General features: G+C 37.0%; 1 protein-coding gene across 3 annotated transcripts in view; it reads right to left on the reverse strand.

The window, feature by feature from the left end:
* Positions 1-27,283, reverse strand: part of epha3 (eph receptor A3) — a 163,881-nt gene that overhangs the window by 127,441 nt on the left and 9,157 nt on the right. For all 3 annotated transcript variants that reach the window (XM_088353342.1, XM_088353344.1, XM_088353343.1), the window contains exons 2-3: positions 22,952-23,016; positions 7,327-7,987 (exon numbers count right to left, since the gene is read on the reverse strand). In XM_088353342.1, coding sequence (XP_088209468.1) covers positions 7,327-7,987; positions 22,952-23,016 — 726 coding nt within the window. The remainder of the gene's footprint in view (positions 1-7,326; positions 7,988-22,951; positions 23,017-27,283) is intronic.

The raw sequence follows: 27,283 nt of genomic DNA on the forward strand, positions 1-27,283 counted from the left end.
TGTTGTCTTGTCAGTTGCACTTTAACTAGATGGCCCTTTTTTTTTCTTAGTTTTGCGACGTTTTTGGTCATATAGTCAAGATTTGTAGTCAGGCACCTTGGGCAGCTCTGAGGATAGAAGGAAGGGTGAGGGTACTGAGTGTGCTGCGTGTGTGTGTGTGTGTGTGTGTGTGTGTGTGAGAGAGAGAGAGAGAGAGAGAGAGAGGTGCGACAGGAAAATAATAAAAATAGTTAAAACTAACACACACCTTTAATGTTCTTCCGTGTAGTGTGAAAATAAAAAAAATATTTTCAATCTAATTGTAATCCTGCAATGTAACTGTTATTTCTACAAACACCTGTAAATTGATTTTTTTTTCTGTGAATGTAACGGAATGCATTTATTTTTTGTATCCTAATTATGTAACGCCGTTCCTTGTATTCCGTTACTCCACAAGCCTGATCCTTGCACTCACATACATTCTCCACATCCAGAAGAAAAATTCTAACGATGGCAGTACTCATTTAATAACAGCCCAGTGGAGAGAAACAATTTGTAAATGGTGCAGATTTCCCCATTGCCACTTCAACATGATGGTCTCCACTCATCCATAAAAAAACGGCAAAATGTGAACCGAGATGATCTTTTTCTGAAAATGATATGAAAAAAATTAACATTGATGAAATATAATGTTATTATAAGTTTTCAAACATCAAAACAGAATGGCCGTGCAGCTGCTTGCATTGAGAAAATGCACATATAGCGCCACACACAATGATATGCACACGTCCTCTCTCTCCTTACAGACATCCGCTGGGTCTTTTAGGATCAAATTAAGGTCGTAGGAATTCGGCACTGATGCGAGACGGGAGCAGCTTCACCTGCTGCAGTTTGTTCTAATGACAGACAAAAGACTGACTTAGCCATAGATAAGATCTGCCCCCACATTCTCTGTGAAAAAGCTCACCTCAAAACATCTAGTAACTGGGCGTCCGCCAACTCAAAGTAATGCAGATGATAAAATATCAAAATGCAGTCACTGTTTTCAATTCTGTGCCACCGGGCAAATATTTTGATCCATAGATTGGTCACAGTGCTACATTTTGGATAACAGTATTGCTTACTTTTGATGCAACCACCCAAAAAAAAATCTTGTGTCCATAAACGAATCACAGTATGGACTAGTGTGTGATAGAAAATTGACCATAAATTAAAATATATTTCCAAGAAATTGCAAATGTAGATACATTATTTGTATTAATCTGTTGCATTATGGTGTTGCAAAATTATCTGTGTGGCATGTGTTAAAGTAATACCTTACTTTAAAAGTGGCTTAAGTTCCTATAAGAACCTTTGTTAGGCAAAATATGTTAGGTAAGAACCGTACTTCATTTCACTATTATTATATATTTAAATCATTTATTATTAACTGAAACCAAAGAATAAAACCTGTTATTGCAGGCCGGAGCATTTGGGTAACAAATTGATATACATTAATAACGCTTTTTTTTCATTTATTTTCTATTTTTCACTTTTCTTACAAATAACTGCTGTACCTTCAAAAACGTAATAAGCAGGGAGAATGTTTAGTCAATCAGAATGTGGGACACAATGCACGATGCAAATTTGTAAAGTAGTGAAACATAAAATGGAAAATATTTTAAGATTGTTTTAATTTATTTGTATTTATGTTTTAGGCTTGGTTAAAATCATTGAAAAAGTATAATAACAGACTTGATGGTTTTTATTTACCTTTATTTAAGAGATTGAAAAATTGCTTTAAACATGCAGTACTGTTTTTGTGTCTGATCAAAAAGAAAACTGCTGTTCAGTTCTCTCACAGCTCCTCTCTCATCACGCCAGAGGTTTGCATTAATAGAGGAGGCTGTATTAATGCTAAGGCCGTGATGAAAAACAAAATATGAAATATTCAACAAAGCGCGGTTTAAATCACCAATGTACAAAAACACTCAATATTAACAGCGCTCTCATCGCATTCCAACCCGACACCCTCTTTAACTGAACGATTAGCTGAATACTATTCAAACAGAGAACTTTTAAATATATGTAACTCAATAAACACCGATAAATGGTGTACATACATCTATGAAGTGTTTGATTTAAAATAGGACAACGCAATATCTATTATATTTTGTTTATCCGGGGTCGGGTCGCAGAGCAGCCGCCTCAGCAGTGAAGGCCAGACGTCCCTAACCCGGGCCACTTCATTCAACTCATCGACAGGATCCCAGGGCATAACTAAGCCAGCCTAGAGATGTAGTCCTTCCAGAGTCCCGACTCGTCCCCGGGCTCACCTGCTGGTAGGACATGCCCGAAACACCACTTGAGTGAGGCGTCCAGGAGGCATCCTTATTAGATGCCTGAGGCACCTCAGCTTGCTCCTCTCAGCGCAGTCCCTCCCAGATGACCGGGCTTCTCACCCTATCTTTATGGGCGAGCCCAGCTACCATGCGGAGGAAACTCATTTCAGCCGCTTGTATCCGGGATCTTGTACTTTTGGCCATGGCCCACAGCGGATGGTCATAAGTGACGGTAAGGACGTAGATCAACCAGTAAATCAAGAGCTTTGCCTTTCGGCTCAGCTCCTACTAGGGTACCGGACAGTTTTATCTGGACTGTGAGGTCCGTGTATGAACGGTGTAAGAGATTGGTCCGCATTGCTGGCATTACGCTGGATTTTTTTCTAGTGGGAGTTGGACTCTGCTAAGGCCCCTTGTCACTGATCCTGTCCATAGCTTTCATGGACTGAATTTTAGGCGCAGGCTTGGCATTGAAGGGATCCAGTTTGGGGGCCTCAGCATTGCAACTGCTCTTTGCAGAGTATGTTGCTGTCAGCTTTCTCAAGCCGTGATCTTCAGAAACACTGTGCGAGTGCAAAGTTGCCGGGATGAAAATAAAGCACCTCCAAATCCAAGACCGGGGAAGGGTGGCATACTTTTATCAGGGTTGGGGATGAGACACTGCCCCAAGTGGAGGAGTTCAAGCAAACTATCAAAATATATGTAAATTGCATATTAGTAGACACAGTGTGCCGTGTTTCTTTTGGGTAAGAAACAAAGTCAAACTTGTCGTGGGAGTGAACACAACCCAGATGAATCCTGACCAATTAGGTCGGCTCCCCTACTTCCCTTTAACATCAACACAGAATGCATGTGTGGTCTGCATGACAGTATCTGAATCATTCACATTAACACGACTTAGACTGTGTGTCACCTGGTCCAAAGTATAGTATACTTTCTGACACTTTCTGACAACAAATTAATTTTGCTTCCTTATTAAAATCTGTGTGTAATCAAGAGCACTTGTTTTTGACGTCTCCTAAATAGCAAATATATGTTCCACTTTTTGTCTGTAAGGTCACCTAACTCCATACACTCATCTGTCTGTTAACACGAAGGGTCTGGGCACGAACCTGTAGTCTGGGGCCCATAGTGGCTGCACGTGGGGGATGCAGGGGCCTGTTGATGCAGCTGTCCCACTCCAAAGTAACACAAGACCTTATTAGGGTCCATTAGAGCACTCTGAATTCAATAAGAGATTGTCCAGTACATCCAAACATTCACACAATATGCAGGGAGTTGGAACGTCAACAAAGGCTGATTGGCTCAAGTCGTTCGGTGTTGGCTATAGTCGACATTATGCATTTATAACATGTATATGCAGATGTAAATTCAAACATCTAGAAAGCAACATTTGATATTGTATAGCAGCCAACAATTTAGAGCAAGCCAATCATTTGAACGGATTAAATTAATTTGTCATTTAAAAATTGTTAATGTGAAAATGTGCTCAATCGTCTAATGCAGGGTAATAATTTAACACTTTATAGGTGGGGTGCATCGTTTCAGGTGTTTCAGGTTTTATTTTTTGCTGCGCCTATCTGATTTAATCTTACTTTTTAGCAGAGCTGTTCTGGGCAGTATACATTTTGTCGGAGGAATGGGCGTCGGGGGGAGTGCTGGAGAGTGATATCAAGATCACCCCCGTATGTTTGTTTTAGTTTTTTTTTTGTCAGTGTAGCATGAAAATGGTGAAAGTAAGAATACTTTTGCTTCAAGTAGAGTCCGAACACCAGCCAAAACTCCAAGAAAGTTAAAAAAAGAATACTGTATCCGAGCGTGTCTAATAAATGCATGTTTTTGAATGCACATCATGAATGAGCTGACTCAGTCTGCAATGATGACGAAAGGCAGAAAGTTCCAAATTACAAAGAGCTTTAAGCGTGATCACACTAAACAAATACTGATTCTAAAGTATTAGTTAGTTACTATAATTTTGGGTTTAGACCAAATAAATCACATACTATGAGTTATTTTTGCACAAGCCATGACTATTAACAATTTATTAAATATGATGTAAAATCGTAGCTTTTTGACTTTGCACACGACATTTTCATCAAAAACAAATTCTTACAATGAACATGTATACTTTGGTATTTGGGAATACAATTATAAACCTATGGATTTACTCATACAATTGATTTTTTTCGGGGGACATTTGCCAACCCCTACATGCTATGAGAACAATTCTAATCGTATTTACACTGTTGAAGGTCATAACCCAGGCGGATGTGTTTGCCTGGCTAATGTCTGTTTCTAAGTATTATCAGCAAAGCAACAACTCAAGATAATCCTAATTTATCAGAGCAGAAAAGGTATACATTTATTTTCCTTTATCTTTCGACATTTTGTTAGTGCAGTGTGCGTGTGTGTTTGTGATAGCAAAGAACAAGGACAGTGAGGCTGCCAGAAGTCCACCATCCCAGAAAATAAGTTCCCTTGGTCCCACCAACTGGGGCTTAAGCCCTGACTCTGCTTTTGATCTTTAATTAACAACGAGGCCGAGTCCAGAAAGCAGAACGTGCGTCAACATGACATTATTCGCAACCAGATATCATAAAAAACATGCATATATTTTCAGCTATACAAGGAGAGCATTACAGTCTTTGTGGACAAGCCAGAGCAGGAATGTATGCTTCGAACACATTTATATTCAGCAGCAGAACATATAGGATGACATAAACCACTGCTGCCAGCCACATGGAAGGCGTATTGGGGTTTGATAGCACATGCTGTGTCTGCAAGCACTTTCAGCTTTAATTTCCAAAAATGTAAACACATGCATAAACCAAAGGAGCATGAATTAAACAGGAAGTTGTCAGGAACCACTGATATGTGTCATCTCAGTTTCCAAAACAATTTTAAAGAAAGGAGCGGAGGTTGTGCAAGCAAGATGATGTTTGAATTGTGCTCAAACACAGTTGGGGTGTACCGGAATAACGATATATAGGGCTGTAATTTGTCTCAGGAAGTTATATTCTTCTGTATCTGATTTTATAATTGTCTATAAGAGTGCAATGCTTTAGGGTCCCTATGGTGAACAAGTAGGTTTATCAGCAAATACCTGTGCACCTTTAACGTGAGAAGAGAGATTTAAATAAGCATGTTTTTGTATCTATCAAATAAAAACTCACGAAGAGCAGATAATTCACAATGATTCAACGTTTTCAAAGTATTACTACGCTGTCCTTTCTAAATTATTGCAGATGGAAGCAAAGTGTTTACAGGCAGAGATTGTAAAACTGCATTTTATTTAGACTCCCATTGCAACTCATTTTTAAACTGTTATAAACCTTATGTGTGAAATGTTGAAAAAAATGTCTTTATCTAATCATGCAAAGAACATTTTTCTTTCCCTCTGAGCACATGCTCCCAAAATGTATGTGGAAACCACTGATCACAATCCACGAACTGATAATTTCCTGGTAAGCATGCTGTACTTCCAGTCAAGCATTAGCCTCAATCAAGGTAAAAAAAAACGATATCTGCTCTGTTGGATGGATGGATGGATGGATGAATAGATGGATAAATGGACAGATGTATGGAAAAAAGAATAAATGGGCTACAAAATTAGTAGAAATCCTACAGAGAAAATAAAAAAAACACATTAAAATATGTTGAAAATTTAGAAAACAAGCAGACAACTCAAATCCGCTTCCTGCACATCCTGTGTTATAATGACGTATGCAGACCATAGACCAAAATTAGGTAGCAGGATTTCTGGAAACCGCCTCCCGGCATCAATGCACTTTGAGAGTGAAATTGAGTATCTCCAGACTTGATTTAACACCGACTCACTCATGTCTCCTGCAGCACCCGCAACCATCACCGCAGCTATTTCGTATTTTACCATACACTCTCCAAACCTCTGCTTTTTTCTGTTATCACTTCCATTTTCGGCTTTCTGCTTCAGATTTCCCCATACTTAATGATGTGACACAGAGCGGCTTACTATCAAACTCCTGTGCAGCCGAGACCTGGATAACAGATCATGCATGAATGGGGAAAATACATGTGTGGCTGCTGAGTCATCCACCCCCACTATGGTTTTCTTGGGTTCTTTTGAAGGCGCCACTCACGCAAAAGACACATGCATCAACTTAAAATAAAGATTGGACATTTTATGTCATAAAGGTTCTGGGCTGACAGATATGGGGTGCAAAAGTATTCACATCAAGAACGCCTGCATTTTTGATTGATGTCCACGAAAACAGAGGTCCGCAAACTTTTTTTTAACACAGACTGGTTTAATATCTGACTATATTATCCCAGTGCAGCCCAATAAAAACGGTAGTAATAATATTAATAGTAAGCCCCCAAATCCACTGCGTAATCACTAGACCACAAGGAATCTGGATGGCATTGGAAAAAAGGCATTCGATTTTATCGCATCACACTATATTTACTTATGGTCACATGTAAAACAACGTTGTTTTGGTTGAGCTCTTTCCCATGATGATCCGATACAACCATGTACAACGTGGCACCGTGAGTAAGAATAGTGTGATGATGAGATTTTCCTTTATCAGCAATAATTCTAGTGGGCTAGTGATTAGGTATCAGCATTCTCATTACCGAGATCTGGGTTCGATTTCTTTTGCATCCAATGCCAAGCAAATCCAGTCAGCAAAATGTGCCCGATGATTATCATTGCTCAATTAAGGTTATATATTACCATATAACCTTGGTACACATTGTAGGAAACATTAACAGTCATGACTGATGTATTTAAATCATCGCAAAGACTTGGCTTACGCCAAGGATCCCGATGCTAGCGTGCAGTGTGTTTATTCTACTATTGATAAGTTGTATAATGACGAAGGCCTTTGCATCTAAAGACATTCAATATTTCAAAGACAAAAAAAAAACACTTTGTGATTAAGTGAGGCAGGTTCATTTGTAAGTTAAAATGAATGGTTCATGTTAAGGCAATGGACACAATAAAGCATCATCGTGCAACTCTGCAAGAATAATAAAAATGTCTTACTTTGACAGGTGCTGCTTCGTTCTTCATGGCCTGGATTGCACAGACATTTTCCAATGGGCACAAGCCATTCCCCTTCCGTGCTGCAGTACATTCGCGGAGGCTCCTCCTCTTCCGAATTATTGACACATAAGCCTTTCACCTCAACCAGTGACTGGGAGTCCACTGGAACCGTGTCGGGAAAGGAGGCCAGGTTCTTTATCGTATTGGGGCACTTTTTGAAGTAGACCCTCACCGAGACTAATGCCACGCATGCGCCCACGTCCTGGAATGCCAAGTAGAAGCCTTTCTTGCTCATGGGTCCCACTTCGCGCACCTCTGTGTTGAGTTTCAAAATGCGGTCACCGAGGTCCATCTGTGTAAAACTCTCGTCCGCTGCGATGGTGTCGATCTTGGAGAATTGGTGCTCTCGGAAGTGACTCCCTTGGTCATCGTCCGTCTCCTGGTAAAGGAGGTTGAAGGTCTCCTTGCACGTGCCCAGGACCAAGGGGATGGAGTTGCAGTCCCTTAGCGTGAACTTCAGCTCCACGTAGATCTTCTGGGCCGACTGACGGGGGATCCAATTGGTGCGGAGCCAGTTGTTCTGGCTGTACTCCATTACGTTGCACACTTGGAAAGTTCTGATGGGTGTGTAATGCTCATCCACCCCACTGATTTCTTCCCACTAGGAAAAAGAATGGGTGGAAAGGGACAAAGGACAGAAAGCAGGGAAAGACGAAGAGAAGCAATGGATAGGAAAGTCGCAGAAGTAAATGTAGAGGGGGGAAATTTGCCGGAAATACGGATGGCGTAAGGAATGAAAAGTAATCAGAAGTAAAAGATCAGAAAAGTAGAAGAAAGATAAAGTAGAAGCAGGAATAAGGTAAAAAAGGGAAGGATAATAGAAAAAAAAATAGGTTATTGTCTTTCTGCACCATTCACAGTCAAGTCATTTAGATTCAGACGCATCCATGCTGAAATCTAAACACATAAGGGTGGGAAATACCACTACCAGATCTCTTATTGAACACAAAATTGTAAGCAGGTAGATCCAAATATTGTAGAAATATTCTGAGAAATCTGTATTTAAAATAGTTTAAATTTTTGGTACTCTGTTTTACAAAAGTCTTGTAGTGCTTTTTTCCACCCTGTTACTAACAGTTGATCTACGAGTGAGGACTGCAGTCGTTTGGCTATCTACGTCCTAGTAAAGCTACTGACAGAAAACGTGCGTTAACTACTACCAACAAAAAGCAGCTATAAAAGTATGGAGAGGTTTCAGTGTATACCAGGAACGTTCATGGCTATCTTACATTTTCCCTCCACTGGAAGAAAGCGATGAGAGAAGAAGGGAGACAAAAAAATCGAGGGTCATTGCTTTGGAATTCAACACAGCGGCTAGATTCAGAGATCATGCTTTGTGGCTTTGTGTTTACGGGGAAAAAATGATCAGCGAGATTGTGAACCTGAAACAATATCGTTCATTGTGGTTATTTTGACAGAACAAAGAAAAAAAAGGTCACCTGGTTGGACAGCACTTTTGAGCCATGAAAGCAACACTCATTGTTTGGTGGAATCAGAATAAACAGCACTTTTGAGCAAGTGTAACTTGAAACGTATATTATTCTGAAACGAGCATTCGCATTCAGTTATTTTGGCGCCCTTATTGCTGATTTGCAGCTGGTGCACACAATCACGAACCCGGCATGGCAAGAATGGAGTGCTTCAGCTTGCTATTGCTAATTTGGCTGTGGTTGTGTGAGCAAATCATATCTTTTGAGTGTTCAAGCACCTCTCAGGCTTGAGGATAGCCACTTAGTTTTCATCTCTTAGTAAAAAGACATCAAGTGGAAGCTTGGATAGCTGGCCCAGCAATGCTAGCTCAAGTGGAGGGCTGTAGCCACCGAAGAGCAGAGCAATAGAGGAAGGGGTAGAGTAAGCTATCAAAAATAAGTCATTGAAATTCCACAGGGCTCCATCCTCTGCTGTTGTGATTTTGAAGCATTGCCTAGATTAACAAAGTAGGCTAAAACTTTCAAAAAAATCCTTATTAGCTAAATGGATTTTGTGCAAATGATGTAATATGCTGATGTGATTGGTAAAATAGCTGCACTCGTATAATAATATGGCAGGGAGAGTCCAAAATAGCTGGTCAAATCATGATCTAAGGCAGGGGTCGGGAACGCATGGCTCGCGAGCCGTATATGGCTCTTTTCATGAGTACGTCTGTCTTTGTAATAAAATAAGATTTACAAAAGTAAAGTAGCATTGGTGCATGCAGAGCCAATCTCTGCACAAGCAACCCAGGATCACACTGTGAGTGTGTGTGTGAATGAGTAAGTGTGAAGCACATTGTAAAGCACTTTGGGAGGGTTTTCAGTGACGGGAAAAGCAATAGATAAATGCAGATCATTTATCAGTAGGACGTCCTGTATATACAGTTTAGGGCTCAGTCTCAACTATAGTTTACAGTCAGGGTGTTACACCAACTGACCCCGTTTTTGCTGTACATCGATAAATAATCCTGTGAAAGCTGAATAAAAAAAATCTATGTTCACTGTTAAGACACCTTAGAAGGAAAACACGGAGGACAAACTGTAAACACCTAAAAATTCCAGCCAAGAGAACTAAGCAATTTGTTTGGGTGGGCGGTACGGTGGATCTTTGTCTTCCGTCTACAGCAAAGGTAAATATGTTGGTATACTCCTTTTCAGTATTTAGCGGCATTTTTACAAAATAACTTTGCTTGCACCTCGTTTTGAAACAATTATTTAGGACAAAAATGAGCCGCAACACTCTTAAGTAAATGCGGAAGGAAGACAACTGTTAAGTGGTTGCCTATATTTATATTAATTTGGGACAAAGGCTCTGGTAACATTTTTATTTCATTATATTGTTGTATCAAATGATCAAACATTACGCAGTAAATTTAATGTGCTGAATAATTAACCTCTGTTTGGAGAGCAGTTTTGTTGAATTTTAGGGTGAACATTTATTTTATTCATTTTTTTACATGAAAATCGTCAGTCGACAACTGAATGTATGAATAAAGCTCATCAAACAGCTGAGGAAGCTCCATCTTCCCAAACACGTCACAATAATTAAAAGCAACAAGCGGATGAGACTTTGTGTTTATCAACAAGTGGGTAAGGCGCCCCTTCCATTGGTTCCTAATTGACATACAACAACAAGGGGGACCTAACATTGGTCCCTGTGACCTCTGGCCCCTAACCCCCATGGTCACAGCTGGGCCACTGTTTGGTGCGTTTGGTCCCAGGATGCTCTGATCTTTGCTGTAGGTGAGGCAACTTCAGGGACAGTAAAAGGAGAGTGCAGTAACACGAGCTGTTGAAGAAATTACAACGATGGCAACAGGCGCACGTCTCAGCAGTTCACCGGTTCAAGCGCTTCAAAGGAAGGTCAATGAGAGTTAACGGGCGTGCGTAGAGGCCTATGTCGGATGACAATAAATTTAGACCAAGACTTCTGAAAAAGACTGGAATAAGGAATTCTTTATGAATTTGACCCCAAAAAAAAGACTGTTGTTAAACTGTCATCTGAGGGATAACCGCAATACCGTGATATGAAACATACCACGTTATATTATGATTGCCATGTACCCAAAATAAAAGCAGCACATTTGTGTAGTTATCTGATTATTGAATGTTTATTTTTGAACATAGTTCTATTTTTCTCATGGGAATTATTTGGTTACTAAATAATTTATTATTCCAAAATTCAGTTATATCAGCACATATTTTTAAACATTCTTGCAAAAATGTATGTATATTTACAGGTAAAACAAGTTGCAACCCTGGACAATAATCTTTATCTCTTTATGCCTTGTATTTTTCTTTAGTCCTGAATGTCATGTTTCAATTATCTTCTGTAGAATTATAGTAAATGATTTCCCCTGTGTGTACAACCCTTATGTTGTGTTAGGGTCTCCAGTGACCTGTTTCAAGGTTATAACATGTAAAATCTGATGTGTCTTCAGGGGCCCTACAATCAAATGGAATACATGGTTATGGATGCATATCATGTTCGTTAAGATGTTTTAGTAATTATATTGAGCGATTCTACTTTCTTTTTGGTTATCAGAACTGAGTTAGACAATGAGTCAAAACTCAAAATTCACCTGGTAACAACATTGATGCCAATTCCTAACACAATTTGAGGGTTAAGTTTGAGTGTCGTTATTAAAATACAAATAACCTCTTAATTGTAAAATAAGTCATGGTTTAAATTGTACGCAGAGCCACCCTTTCAATTATAAGATCGATTACGATGTCTGTCATCCATTTTTCTGACAAAAATATCTATCTATGTCTATGCCTCTCCAACTGGCAAACGTAATACAAAAATTAAGTTTGTATCTTTATGTTAATTTATCTGATTATTTATTCACATAATTTATCAAACTTCTAAATATATTATTTTAAAAAGGGCACATTTTCTACCAATAGGCTGAATTTTTTCAGCGATGTAAATTGCAAATTCTGCTGGGGTATTGGTCCTAAATTTCTGAAAATATTGAATTTTCATTTAAAACCGTTGAATCTGATTTCATTTTTGTGTCCTCCGGTATCAATTACTATATAATTATGGAAAACTCATTCATCTTTATTGGTTGACAATTATTAAAAAAAAAAAAAATAGTGTTTGTTTCTGTTTTTAATATTAAACACCTACAAATGGGATCGCAAGATATGCATGTTTGTTATTTTGACCAATGCTCCGTTGAGCGTGTTTTTGAATATTGTGAATTGTTTACATCATTGTCACTATCGGCCAATCATGGTGCAGTCCTTTCGACACCCTGTAGTGGAAGCTGTTTTTGTGACCCAAGAGATTTAATAAAAAGACCCTCGGGGTTGGCTTTTAGAACAAGTTGGAATATGTTATCTGAAAGCTCATTGCCCTGACCTCCTGCAAGTTTTAAAAACATATGTCTTCTCTCCTTATTGTCTATTAAACTTTAAGTTTATAAATAAGTATTTAATAGTTGGAATTCATTGAAAAAATTACAACTAAAGAAGCAACATTCTTAACTGTATTTAAGTGCATTACTTTGAAATCCCTTTGAACATAAAGTATCACGAAAAATAACATAATACTAAAAAAACAACAGCTTAAAATTGCACTTGTAATAGATTAAAAAGACAGAATAAAATAATACTGTCACAGTTCTATGAATCAAGTTGTTTTTTAAGCCATCCTTGATGATTCAACTAATAATATTAAATAGAGGGATCTAGCGCTTAAAGGGACACTGTGTGAGTGTATGTTACCACAATATAGTGCTGTACTATGAAGTGCAACCCAAAATGAGTGTTACAAAGCACAGGGAAAACTGCAAACTACGGAGACGAACTAAAGTAACCAAACTGCACAATTTTTCTCGGGGTTTTTTTTTTGCCTAACTTTCACGAGATTTTTGGTGCTTAGTGGGACCCTTAGCAGCAAGATGGCAGACAATTATGTCAGGTCCAGGAAAAAAAATAATATGTATTTTTACCGACCCAAAAAAAAAAAAAAAAAAAGATAGTTCCTGTATTTTTACTTTTCAAATCAATATATGTATATACATTTTTTTAAAACACTAAGTGGCTAAATCATACACAATTTTGCTTTAATGGTTTCACAGTAGTATGCCTGTGTGGAGCCATCTTACACTGTGGCCTCTGTAAGGGTTACAAAGGTCAGAGACGCGACAACTGCTGCATATCAGCCAAAGGGCGTTTCTTTAGCCTCTGTTGTCCAAAAGAAGAACGCTTTGCATGCCTCATCTGCTTGGCTTTGCTTGTCATTAATTCACTTTTTAAACTAGAAAAGATGTGTGTTTCATCTTCACAACGCAGATGAGATGATGTAAATAAAACCGTGTCTGTAACAAATCAGGCAAGATGGTGGACAATTTGTAATCATTACTGTATGGGAATTCTATCAAGTGATGGGAAAAGGGACTTTTTGGCAGATATAAACAATTACAAGGATGTCTTTTCAATTAGCAGTCACATTGATCCAGCGCTTCTTTACACTGACGTCAATTGAATGAGGCTGCAACAATTAGTTTTGTTGTCAATAATAATTGATGATAGAAAGAGACGACTATGAATTACATTGTCGACTATTGTTTCAAGACATGGTTTTCCAAAAGTGTGACTCATCTCTACATGAATATAATCTCTAGTAGTGTCTATTTGTGTAGTGGTAACGTGCAAAAATGACGGCATCAACAAGTATGCGTACCAAAACCTTCTCAAGTGCTGGTGCTTTTTAGCCTGAGTAACGTATTAAAAGAAAGTTTGCAAATCAGACCTGATGCACCAGCTTTTAAAGACAACATTCAGAGAGTCCAACGAATCAGAGTCTGACTCGCCTCTGTAATATTTAAGTAACATTTAAGCCAATACAGTTTTGTTGAAATGCATTGTACAATCCATATGCATATATTTGGCTATAAAAGAGAAGTTATGCTGGACTGTGGCTGACAAACTTATTTGAAAATGAATACACGTGATTCTGAGGAATAAACATCAGTTATTATTATTATTCATTTGCCTTTCCGCCAAAAATGTAAAGAGGTTATTTATGGATGTATGTTCTTTTTGACAGAGCACTGTCCCTAATTGGTTTCACATAGTGCTATTTGTTTTTTCAAACTGTTTTTCTTGTGTTCATTATCACAATTTGCCACATAATTATACCAATGCCACGCTAAATTTAAGAAAAAAAATCATAATTATCTGTATTAGCCTTCGTTCTGAAAGTGCCGGTCTACTGGTGATCCCAAGAGACAAGAAGTGTTCCGCAGGTTCGAGAGCGTTCTCCATCCTGCACCAATGCTCTTCCCCCTGAGATCCAATCTGCAACCTCAGTGGAAATGTTTAAATCCAAGCTTAAAACACACTTCTACTCTATAGCATATGAATAACCTATACTTTTCGTGGACAATATCTCCGTATTATTTGTAATTGCAACATCCTTTGCCTGGTAATCCTGAAAGGGGGATACCACATGTGCGGTCTCTTCTCAAGGTTTCTTCATTTTACTCATGTTGAGGTTTTTGAGTTTTCCCTTGCCCTCATGTTGTTTCCAGATAAGGGGATGTTGCAATAATAGTCTGAAATAATAGTCTGGGCAATAACCTGTGCAGCCCTTTGAGACTCTTTATGATTAAGGGGTATACAAATAAAAATGACTTGACTTGACTTGACTATATTTGTCAAATTATTTCAACAATCCGCGATATGTCGACTATTACAATAGTAGTTAGAAGAATCCTTACAGTTAAAGAGATTATTCGGATGAGGAAGGAAAACAGACATTTTATGCTTTCCCTGCAATATGCAGGACAAAAACAAATCTTTTAATCATCGAAACGAAAAATAACAATGTCCTGTGAGGTGGCACATGAACTGAGTTTGCGTGAGTGTCCGGGCAAGAGCCGTGGCATGAAAGTGCTCATTGTCTTGACACGTTTGTTCCTTTGCCCTTTCACGGGTGACTGAAAAGTGCATCAGTGTCTGTGGTTCCCCTTTCCCACTTACAATGGCATTACAGTCAGTAAGTCTTGTAAAATCCGATGAGTAACACGCTTCTATATATAATAATGCCCGTTTTTAATAATCCTTAAAAAGCAGGCTTTTTTTTTTATCTGTGGTTGGGTATACTGTTGCCCCAAAATGTGTGTTGTTTTTTTTTTTTTTTTAATCAGAGGGAAATTTAGAGTAAAATTCCAAACATATCATTAAAGCGTTTAATGTTTTTTTTGTGTTTTTGGGGAAATATGTGTCCGAAAAATCATGTTATTGCATTGTATTCTCATTCATAGAAATTAAGTATATCATTTAGCTTTTGAAATACTTCCAGTTACCGATGTGTATGAAGCATGTTAAGTTGTTATTGTTAAGATAAAGCAAAAATATCTCCAACTGCTATTATCTTACTTTTTATCATCAGTGTTCCGCCCACAGAGCACAATTGGCTGGAGGGAAACAGGTGGAACAGATAGGGGGAGGAGAGTGCCGAGTTCGTGGTTTTATTGTATCCCAGGATGAAAATGTTGAAAGTAAGAAAAGGACTGTTTGGGATACAGTCGGGATGACAATCCAAACACCAAAAATGGTGAAAAAATACGAGTTTGTTGGAGTGCATCTAAGAGAGTCCGCGTACAAGCAGTGCATGTGCAAAACAAGCAGTTTGACTCAAACCACCTTTAAAATAAACTTCACTTATTGACTTCAACTTAAGTTTCCAATGGCGGCTTATGCAATGTTGTATTATATTCTCGGCAGATTTCTACAGAAAACAGACTTAAATGTGTGTGCCCATTAATTCTATTTGCATGTCCGGAGTGTATCTGGGGTATTTGGTTTGTTTCTGAAGAATGCTTTCAGAGCACTCAAGAATGTAATCGGGATCCCTCTTTAGTCTCGTGGATGGCTAAGCTCGCTCCCAGGACGCAACTCTGCCACCAGCCTCCCTCCCAAACAGATAACGTCTATCTGGATCAAACACAATGGCATCTACCAATGGGCAGAAACTCGTTCCAGTTCATCTACACTGGAGGCTTCCTGGGAGGCCAAACTTTTTAATTTACTGTGAGCGGACAGTGCTTTGCTTTGCCAATGATGCAAAGGAAAAAAAAAATCTGGGAAGCATCTACCCCGCCACCCCACCCCCCTAGGCGCAGTGTAGGGAGTAACACGTTGCATAGTAACATACTGTAACGCCTTATTGTGGACATTAGTAACTCGTCTGTTAGAACATGGTGCGTTACACTTAAAAGCAGATCATGAAATACAATATCATCTGTTCTTTGACGGTTCTGCTTTCGCTCATAACGCATCATACGACCTTCATTAATTATTGTATTTTTATCTGTAAAATTAAACAAATAAAATACACTATGCCTCCTGAAAATCATTAAACGTCTTGGTCATTACACAGAAATGTAGAGGGAAATCTTCAAGGGGTTTGAAAACAAAAGACAAAATGGATATGGACTGTCTCGGCTGTGTTAGTTTACAAGTTTCCAAGATTGCCCAAGCCAAGCCATATAAAGGATTCAACTGTTGGTGTTTTTTTTTTTTACTATGTGGCTATTACAAGCCGTTTTAGGGGGTCAGCTTCAATGGGAGTAAATATGGATATTTGTAATTGCATACTGTAGGTACATTTAGAGTAACATGCAACTTTTGGGTGTCAGTAACCAGTTACTTTTTTCAAGAACAGTAACTGGTAGTTCTAACCAATAACTTGTTTTCAGTAATGCGCCCGACACTGGCCCCTCATCCCACAGAAGGCTGCTTATCGGAGCAAGTCGCCGGATGACTTGAGTAATTACAGATGATTCACCTTGAGGACTTCATCATCAGCATTCCTTTCTCTACCAGTCTGTCTCTCATCCACCCTCTCACCTCTCTCTCTTTCCTTTTTTTCTCCCTCATATCGATCAACCTCTGTCTTTTGGACTACATTTTCAGTACAGTCTTTGCAGCATGAGGGATTTATACTTATGTGTCTGATATCTAAAACGTGTACTCCACCATGCTTAATTTCAGGGGTCTAAAACTCAATTTACTTTGGGGGCACTCGAACTTGGGCCACTTCCGGTTTCCAAAGGCAGAAACTTAATGCAGGTTACATAATATGCATCCAATGTTTTTTGAGCTTCAGTTCAAAACAATAGCATTTAAGATAGATTACTCAAATTTTCAAAAAATGAATTTGTATTACATTTAGTGTTGGTTTTAGATTTTTAAAAACTAGGGTTTTTAAGGAAAGTATATCAGTATGGTAAGAAATAAACCAAAAACAACCATGTATATGGAATTTATGCTTAATGGTTGTCAATAAAATATTTTGTAACTAATTTGCAAAAAAATGATTCATCAAATAAGATAGTTTGTAGAAACTGAGTCTGCAATGCTTCCACAATGTTATGGGTCGAAGCAGGAAGCAGCTAGCGTGGTGGCCAATCATTTTGCAGAGCTGAAGTGCATCCATTTCAAACAATAGTGTGTAAATTTTGAGCTTTAGTTAAATGATTAGCAAATCGGACTTACACAGGCAACACTAACAATAAGCTTTTATACCATGGTGGGGGCCCCAAACTATTTTCTTATGGGTCGCGGGTTCGAGACCCCTGCTTTAGTTGCTTGTGACTACAGAAATAAAATGCACATCAACGTTTTAGATAATGCCTTAAAATAGCCCTTCCTTCATTGACTGCCTTAAACATAGTAAATTGATGTGGATAGTTTGGTTTGGTAAATTTACAGTAATCGGGATTATGGGGGGGTCAATCGATGCGGAGCAACATGGTAGTTTGAGGAGGGCAAAACCAACCTGCAACTTTATGTTTTTGATTTTCCCTTTTTTTGCCTTCCTTTAAAATTGATGGGTTACACGTTTTTTTCTAAAAAAAATTAAACAACAAAAATGAGGGAAGCGGGCGTATCACTAGGAATCAGCTATGGTACTGATACCAGCCTTTGTTTGGGTTTGGTAACTCGCGACTGCTTTGTAGTGGTCATTTCAAAATTAGATACCTGAAATTATAGGAGTAGTAAATTGCCGATAGTAATTTAAAATTAAGGAATTATTTTATTGGGATGTAAAAGTATGTTAGTAAAATTATCCGTTATTTTTTACCTAGTGCATGTAATTCCAAATACCCATTGCATTGGTATGTGGAACTCTATCGACTACAGAATAATTAGGGATCGGTATCATTTTTGAAGAAAAATCTGGTATGAACATCCCTAGTAAACCAATTGTTTTTTCACCTCAGTGAAATTTGTACTTTTGACTTGTAAACAACCTGATTTTTTTATTTTTACACGTTCATCTTAGCGTAATCTTTCGTACGGAAGATTACGATAACGCGGATGTACGATTAGCCCGGGTTAGCTTTATGTTTACGTTAAACATTTAAGGTAAACATTCAGGGTGTTGGAACGGATTAAAACGATTTACATTATTTTTAATGGGAAAAATTATTTCGGTGATCGAACAAATCGGTTTTCGAACAGGGTTCTGGAACGGATTATGGTCGAGAACCGAGGTTCCACTGTACATTAAGAGAATCAAAATAGATATGACATAGTCCACAGGAGCAAACTGGTGGGGAGAAGTCCTGGAGATTTCATTTTACATCAAATATACTTGATCAATGCTTTTGCCATAAAAATGTGAAGCTCCGCAGATATGTAATAGTTTTGTGTTTGCATGTGTATAACTGGTATCTCTGTTGTATTTAAATATTTTCTCTGAAATATGCATCTTTCTTTAGAAGCATTTTCATTTATAGCCTCCACGTAAGCAGGTTTTGTTTGACAGCTGTCAGTTCTTTTAACAGACTCCCTAGGAAACTACACCGTTTTTTCCACTTAGCACACTTTATAAATAAAGTTCAAAGCTTTTATATCGCTTTGTACGCAATAGAGAAAAAAACTCTGGAAGCTCTTCTGAGAAAATGAGAATTGTTTTAAGTTACAGCCAAAAAGTAACACTTAATCATGGAAAACGTTGGCTTTAGATGAGTGTGTGTGCATGCATATGCAGCATGTGCATGTATGTGTGCAGGCCAGCCCTGCGGCACAGTAGTCGATCCAGTTAGACAAATAAACTCTGCAGTGACTCTGTAGTAGAGCAAAGCTCACAGATGAGCCTCCAGATTTATTTATATTTTTCCCCGAAAGTGAGTTTCCTTTTTTAAAGCACACTCAGAGTATAATTTGCATTTTAAAGAACTAACCATTTTCTGATGCGTGTATGCTTGCAATCATTATCCCTTAGTATACCAGAAAAAATATAAGTTCTAAAAATATTGTCATTTTAGATTAATTAATTTAAAGGGACAGTGTGCATTTTTTTTGCGCCTCATGATGGTAAAAAAAAACGTCATTTATTAAAAAAAAAAAAATATATTGATTATAAGAATAAGCAAAAATACATGAACTATGCTAATGTTTTTTTACTACTCTATGTCAAATAATCATCATGTATTTTACATAATGAGTCTCCCTTACTAGGGGCTGACAAAATTGTCCGTCATTTTGCCGCTACAGGTACCCGAACACCTCAAAAAAGGCTCGGCAAAAAAAAGAAATGTTAAATAGATAGATAGATAGATAGATAGATAGATAGATAGATAGATAGATAGCTAGATAGCTAGATAGATAGATAGATAGATAGATAGATAGATACATAGATAGATAGATAGATAGATAGATAGATAGATAGATAGATAGATAGATAGATAGATAGATAGATAGATAGATAGATAGATAGATAGATAGATAGATAGATAGATAGATAGATAGATAGATAGATAGATAGATAGATAGATAGATAGATAGATAGATAGATAGATAGATAGATAGATAGATAGATAGATAGATAGATAGATAGATAGATAGATAGAAAATTCACACTTCCAGCAGAATCCTTGTGTTGAAAATAAAACAATAATAAGTAAAAGGAATATAATACATAAATACCCAATGCAACGTGTTGATATAGAGTATTTAAATAGTGCTACATAAAATACACACTGTAATAAAAATAGGGTAATATGCAATGTGGGGGTGTGGTTTAATGTGGGTTTTTACTCTCCCGTGTGGAGTTAAAGAGCCTCATGGCAGGAGGAAGAAATTATCTCTCTAGTACACTTTGGTCATCACTTTGAGTCCCCGTCGTTTGTAATATTCCTTGTACTTTCCAGCATTCGTTTTCAGGTGCACTACACCATACAGAGACATAGTGGTTTAATAATACACACTTCTCCTTTTGCAATCATTTTGAAATTCAGAAATAATTATTTGTACAAAAATAACATTTATAACTGCCTATTTACAGGAATCTGTTTTCTTGAGATGTACTGAGAAATTGTGATATATGTATTGCATATCTATAAATGTTTTTAAATCAGGAAATCATTCCATCATTTACTCCCTGCACCTAATTATTATTTTTTATTTATTTATTGCACTTCAGGGAGGCGCCTTGCATGACTGACTCCCTATTGGTGTGTGAGTGAGTGTGAATGGGTAAGTGTGAAGCACATTGTAAAGCCCTTTGGGACGTCTTCATTGACTTGATAAGCGCTATATAAATAAAGACCATTTACCATTGTTACGATGCACTGTACTTTTTCATTCATGAACATTGCACTAGTAATAAAACTTCTCTGAGAACTGTGTTGTAAATATTTTACTTTTTTGCTTTTTATCCTAAAAGTCCTTTAACTTGTTTTCCCTTTAAAGTCTTTATAACATGTTTACCCTCAAGTGCCATCTCTTATCTTGTGGCATACAATATTTCACAACGTTGATATCAATGGCAATTCAATTCAATTTTAAAATGTATTTGATAAAAAAATGTTTCATGTAAAAAATATGTTTTAATGAAATCATAGCTTAAATTGAAAATACATATCGGAATAGAATTAAATTAAACTAATTCAAGTATCAATACACTACCATGATTCTAAATGAAGCACAGTACCTATCAGATTCAATCTGACATTAAAACATATTTGTTACTCATTTCATCAAAAATCAAAAAGACGGAAACACACATTACCATAAAATAAGCCCAGAATTAATTGTCAAATGTCATTAATTTGAATGCGTGCCAAAAAGGGGGTTAAGCATCCTGAAAATTCCGACAAGGATGCTTTTGTCCAAACAACCCCAAATCCCTTAATACCATAATCTGTGTTGCAACACGCACACACAAACCCAGTTAACACCAATACAACCATTTTCTAGACCATATGGCGAGTACCAAATGTTTAACCTTTAACCTGTGAGGTGCAGAATGTACCAAAACGTTTAAAGAGAAGTGGGTTAATCTACACTTGGCTTATTTGCCTGTCATTACAAAGTGAAGAGGAGACTTTAAACGTTGACAAAACAACCATAATCTGAGCGTAGGCAAACATTTTTTTGTGAAATAAGCTCACTAGGGCTGCAACTAACCACTATTTTGATAGTCGAATAATCGCCGGCAATTGAAATGATTAGTCGGATACTTAATATTTTCTTTTATTAAATTCAGCCAGAAGTGGATGTAATAATATGGCAAATCATTGTTTATTTATTTGAATCTTTGGTGATGCAAAACACAATATATTCAATACCATTATTGTTCGCACCAACGCTAATGATGTATTTCGGGTTGGTGCAAGCCAAGGAAAATCAATTCTTCTCAATTTTAAAGGAACTGTACAGATGTTATTTACTACCTGCCACCATCTCCTGGCTTAGAATAATGATCACAGCCACAGACAGCTCATTCATGATGCCTGTGGAAGTATGTACATTTATCCGACGCGTTCGAATAAACTGTTCTTTTTTTTACCTTTCATTTTTAAGCAAACATGCTTTATTCTTCTTCATTTAATCAGTGGTCTATTGAAATAGACCGCAGAGAAACATGACAACAATTTCAAGCATTTACAAGCACTTCACCCAAAATTCAAGCACAAAACTTCAAATCACAATATTAAAATTCAAGCATTTTCAAGGATTTTAAGCACCCGTATGAACCCTGATTCAATGGCTGTCTGTAACAAATATGCTCAATTTATTCTGAACAGTTTGAAATCAAACGATCAGGCACAGTCTGGCTTAACACTCAAGCTCTCTTTTATAGTGAAATATACAATGCAGGTCATAAACAATGTATTGTCTTGAATTTAAATTGAATATTACTGAGGCGAATCAGACTCTGTTTCATTCAACTGTCCGATGGTTCTCTTTACCTCATTCAGCGCCAAAGACAATTTTCACACCATATTTTTTTTTCACCAACACTCCCAAAAAATAAATTTAATACTTGAAGAGCCAATTGTGTAATTTTTAAGTTTTTTTTATTATTGAGAAAAAAAAGCAAGTAGTATTTTACTTAGATTTTTTCGTTCGTGTACTTGATGTTAACACCACCATTTCTGTATGTTCATTTTACTGCTTGACAGAGATATGCTCTTGGCTATTGAGCAGGGTTGGATAGGGTTACTTTAACTTGATTACTTTCAATTACTTTTGGATTACTCCAATACCAAATATGCTAATAAAAGACAAAATAAACTAAATATGAATGCAATTACTAAATTTTGTGCAGGCTTGGGGAGTAACGGAATACATGGAACGGCAAAAATGATGTTGGCAAGCTGTTTGGATTTATTTTCATTTTGTTTCTGTCACATTTTATGTTAGTTTTGCCGCAGATCAAAGAGATCAAAGCCAGGAGAGAAAGCTTACCACGTGTTGTGAGTCATAATTTTATTCATATTTAGTTTATTTTGTCTTTCATTAGCATATTTGGTATTTGAGTAATCCAAAAGTAATTGAAAGTAATCAAGATAAAGTAACCATACCCAACCCTGCTATTGAGCATGTGCAACTCTCAGCAGAAATTATATTTATGCAGAAAAGGCTCTCTCTGTTCAAAAAACGTGTCTGGTGACAATAGATCGTCAAATAAATTATTTGTCGACAAACTCATTTGTCAATTTTTCGTCGACAACTTCAACTAATCGTTGCAGCCCTAGTGGTCACCATGCAAATAACAGTAGCTCCTCAATGTCAATGGGATTATATGTCAAAGTTAACTGGAGATAGAGGATACTCACCCCATGTGACGGGTAGGAAATCCATCCTAACTCTCCTTGGCTGGCTTTGGAATCTAACAGGTTGACTGTGGGGTTGGGTGGGAAGACAGAAAACAAAGAACATATGAGTGTCTAGTCCTTGTTAGCCCCAATTAGCCCCTTATCTAATCCCACAGGAGAGATCCCCGACCTGGAGCACTCTAGCGCCGATCATGCCACTGTTTACTCAGCTGCCACACAATACACATTTTCTGCACTTGGCAACACTGAAGCCAGTTTCCCGCGTCACGCTAGCACAAGTTGCTAGGCACGGATATGGGATAAGAAAACATGTGACAATGACACAAAAAGAGTTTTTTATTTACTGATGCATGGTTTTGACCTGTTTTGTTTGTTAGCCCAAGACACAGTTGCAATTTAAAGGTTAGCTGTTGTTTAAAAAAACAGCTAACCTTTTGGTAGCATGCCTCACACTTACCGTGTTTATTCTTGTATAACGTGCACCTGTATTTTTTGTTTTTATATCAAAAATATGTACAGGTACACTTCATTTCACTTTTTAAGGCTCAAACTACACATTGTAAGCGACAATCTTTGAAAAACATCAATGGATTTTGAACTTGCAAGGAGAACAGGGGGAAAACAAATTCAGATAAGAAATTCCCACCAGTTCTAAAAACCCTTATTTGAGCACTTTCTTTTTATCAGATTCCCGCGTTTGCAAAATATATTCCATTCCAAAAGGTGTGGGAATCAAACAACACGATTGGCTCATAGTGACAGTGAGATCACAATTGTTAAAACAAAAATCACTGGGCAATAATACCGTATTTATCCGTGTATAACTCGAGTACAACGCACACCCCTAATTTTTAATTAAACATTTTGTTTTACCCTTTCTCAGGTCAAACTAAGCATTGTAAGTGAGAAGCAGTGTTACATATGTGCAGCAACAATTTAAATAATTTAATGACAATGTAAACTATGAACACAATAGCAACATAGAATAACAAGGGATTTATTTCATGCCGTCCAAAGTCTAATTTATCTTTTGATGAACCAAAGAGTTGTTTCCTTTGTTGTGCTTTTTTTAAATGCAAATATTGCCATGATTACCGATGTGAATCACCTGTGCCCGCTCCTTTGGCGCCAACTGCCTCGGACTCTGATTGGCTCCCTGTCACTATTTAAACCCACGTCTACCTGTCACCGGTTTTCAGTCCGTCTGCGAACCTCAGTTTATTCTAGGCAAGCTTTTCGACCCTGACTCACTCCTGTTTTTGCTCCCGTCTGTTTCCCGGCTTCGACCCGTTTTTTGACCACGTCTACTCTCCTCTCCTGGCGTCGACTCGTTGCTGATCCCAACCACGTTTTTTGTTCTCCTGTCCCGGCTACTGACCCGTTTTTTCCATTCCCGACACCACCATTTTTCGCCACCGAAGTGCCACTTCCACGTTTAGAGCGACCTGCTTCCCACGACCAGCGATCTCTGGATCGTGTGTGCAATCCTTTCCTTTCTTCCCAATAAAACTGAGAGAAACGTAACAAAAGTGGGTCCTGTCTCCGTTCTGGTCCTGACATATATCTTTCAGGATGACTTTTATGCACTCCGTTTTCTAACATTTGTCTCTGGTACCGTGAACAAAGATAAAGAAATAGAATCAAATGCATTTTTTAATATTATCTACAGTATGTCACAAAAGTGAGTACACCCTTTTTATTTCTGCTGATTTTTCATATTAATGAGGGATTGAACAACACTAAAGAAACGTCCCTTTGACACAGTGAAAGGTAGTCTATGTAAAGCCTATGTAGCAGTGTAAAAGTATTTTTTCCCTCAAAAAACTCAAAATATAGCCAATAATAGCTAAACCCCTGATAACAAAAGTGAATATACCATAAGGTAAAAGTTTCTGAAATTAAAAATTGTGAGGCCAATAGGATTTTGCAGAAGCACCTTAATCCATCCGGCCATGGATTTCACCAGAGCCTCATAATTCGTCACTGAAATGCTCTTCCACTCCTCTATGACAGAGCTATGAGATATTCAAGATCTACATACTACTTACTAAAAATATTATACAATTACAAAATGCAGTGATATTTTTGACCAAAATACGAACTCGAATCAATTTTGTCATTGTTTTTATCGATATTAACATTGTACAAATGTCAAACATTGCATGTAAAGAGATTAGACATGGCGCTCTAGGGTAAAGATGTAATTCAAACTTTATGGACAAAAAATATGATAAAAGAACTGTCAGGATGAATAGGAAACATTTAAATATTATCATAAATATTCTACATATTGCTTTATTTGGTAATGCTTAGAGCATGGGTCTCTAAAGTGGTGCCCCCTTTAGGACAGTTGAGTTGAAGCTTTCATTTTAGAAATTGATATCAAACTGCATGTCTTTTGCACTAATTAGTAACAAAAAGTAGCTCTCAGCTTGAAAAAAAGTGGAAGAGAAACTGGCCTAATTTATAATGATAGTGCATCGTAACAGTAATGCAACGAAGAACAGCTCTGGTCAAGAAATCCATATAAAAAATGTTATGATTGCAAACACATTTTTCCAAATGCATTAGTGGGCATTCGATATTAGCCAAGAAGGACACAATACTAGACAAAAAATAAGTGAAAAAAAAACATTGCATTGTGGGTGAGTTCCAATTCCACAATTTTGGTTTTGATTATTCATCCCAGGTTAACGGTGAGATGTGACGAGCACTTTCTTGGCTGCAAAACATTCAATCCTGTCAGCACTATTGGCAAAGTGTGTGGCGGGGATCAAACTTGAGTGCGGACCAATTTTCATTTGCAGTGATTATGGAGCGAGCATTTTATTTCTAATTTGTATTTACACAAATGGAAACGTGTTCTCGCGAGCCAAGGAGCGAAAATTTGCATGGGCTTGGCGTCGGTGTTTTCTCAAGTTTCTTGGACGTGATTTGAATAAAGGAGACGATCTGATCTAAATGCTGTTTCGGGAGTATGCATTTTAAAATGTCTTGGCATCTTGACAAACCTGACACGGGTTCTATACACAAGCTGTCAGCCTCAGTTGCTATGTAATTTACATTTCCCTTTTGCTGAGATGTAGGGAAAATCGAAGCAGGGAAGTAGAAGCCACACACAAATCTTAAGGATAGCCGCAAATCCCCTTTCAGGACCTGAAATTGTTACACATTAGGTACAAGAAAAGTAACAGAAATAAATATGAATATAAATGGAAATTTAAATAATAAATAAAAGTGTTTTTTCATTATTAAAAAAGAAAGTGAAATTAAATACAAAACAAAAGTGACAAAAACAATCCAAAAATGTCCTGCTCTTATGTTTAAAGCATTGCACAATTCCCTGCAAACAGGAAGAGCCGATTGTTTTGTGCATGTGTGTGAGTGTGTGTAGTAGTCTAACAACGCCGAAGACTCCCCAGATTTCATACTTCATGACACATTTCACATTGTCTCCTGTGTTAAATTGATTCATTTGAAATCAAGGAGTATATTTTAGTATATTGATTTATTTTGTGTCTATTCATAAATTGTATGTTTATTTGATTTTATTTCTACACACACACACACACACACACACACAATGTAAAAGTGCAAAGCCACAATAAAGTAAAAAAAATACAAAAAAAATGGAGAGACGTCTTTTACACATGGCAACAACACTTGCAAAAATTTGTAAAGGACTAGTAATTTGCTACCATTTTTTTCTATTTTCAGAAAAAAGATGATATTATTAAAAGTGATTGTTGCTGACGGGGGGGCTTAATTCTATTGGTGTCTTATTGTACATTGAATATATATATATATATATATATATATATATATATATATATATATATATATATATATATATATATATATATATATATATATATATATATATATATTCATTTTTATTTAATTTTGAGGTATTGTATTGTATCTACATTTAGCTTATGTATTTCATTAATTTATTGTATTACAGTATTTGTTTCATTACTTATTTCATCAAAAATATATGTAAATATTTTTAAGAGGTCTTGAAAGTAACATATTTATTGCATTACTTTTCTATTACAAATTTCGTTTTCTTTTCGGTTTTAAAATATATACATTTTTTTGATTTATGTTCGCAATATACTCTTATATATAGGATTGATGACCACATACTTAGATATTCATTGGATAAATTCCCATAACGATAATTGAAAATGAAAAGTTACATTCTAAATGCAGTATATATAAACATTAGGTTACGTATTGTAAAAAATAAAAGCTAATAGAACGAAGGATAAAATGATGTTATCTTCAGTCCGAACTCAAAACCGAAAAAAATCAGTCCATGATAATATT

The sequence above is a fragment of the Urocampus carinirostris genome, chromosome 14 (genome assembly GCF_059441175.1).
Source record: "Urocampus carinirostris isolate Australia breed hairy pipefish chromosome 14, RoL_Ucar_1.0, whole genome shotgun sequence".
In the NCBI taxonomy this organism is placed as follows: domain Eukaryota; kingdom Metazoa; phylum Chordata; class Actinopteri; order Syngnathiformes; family Syngnathidae; genus Urocampus; species Urocampus carinirostris.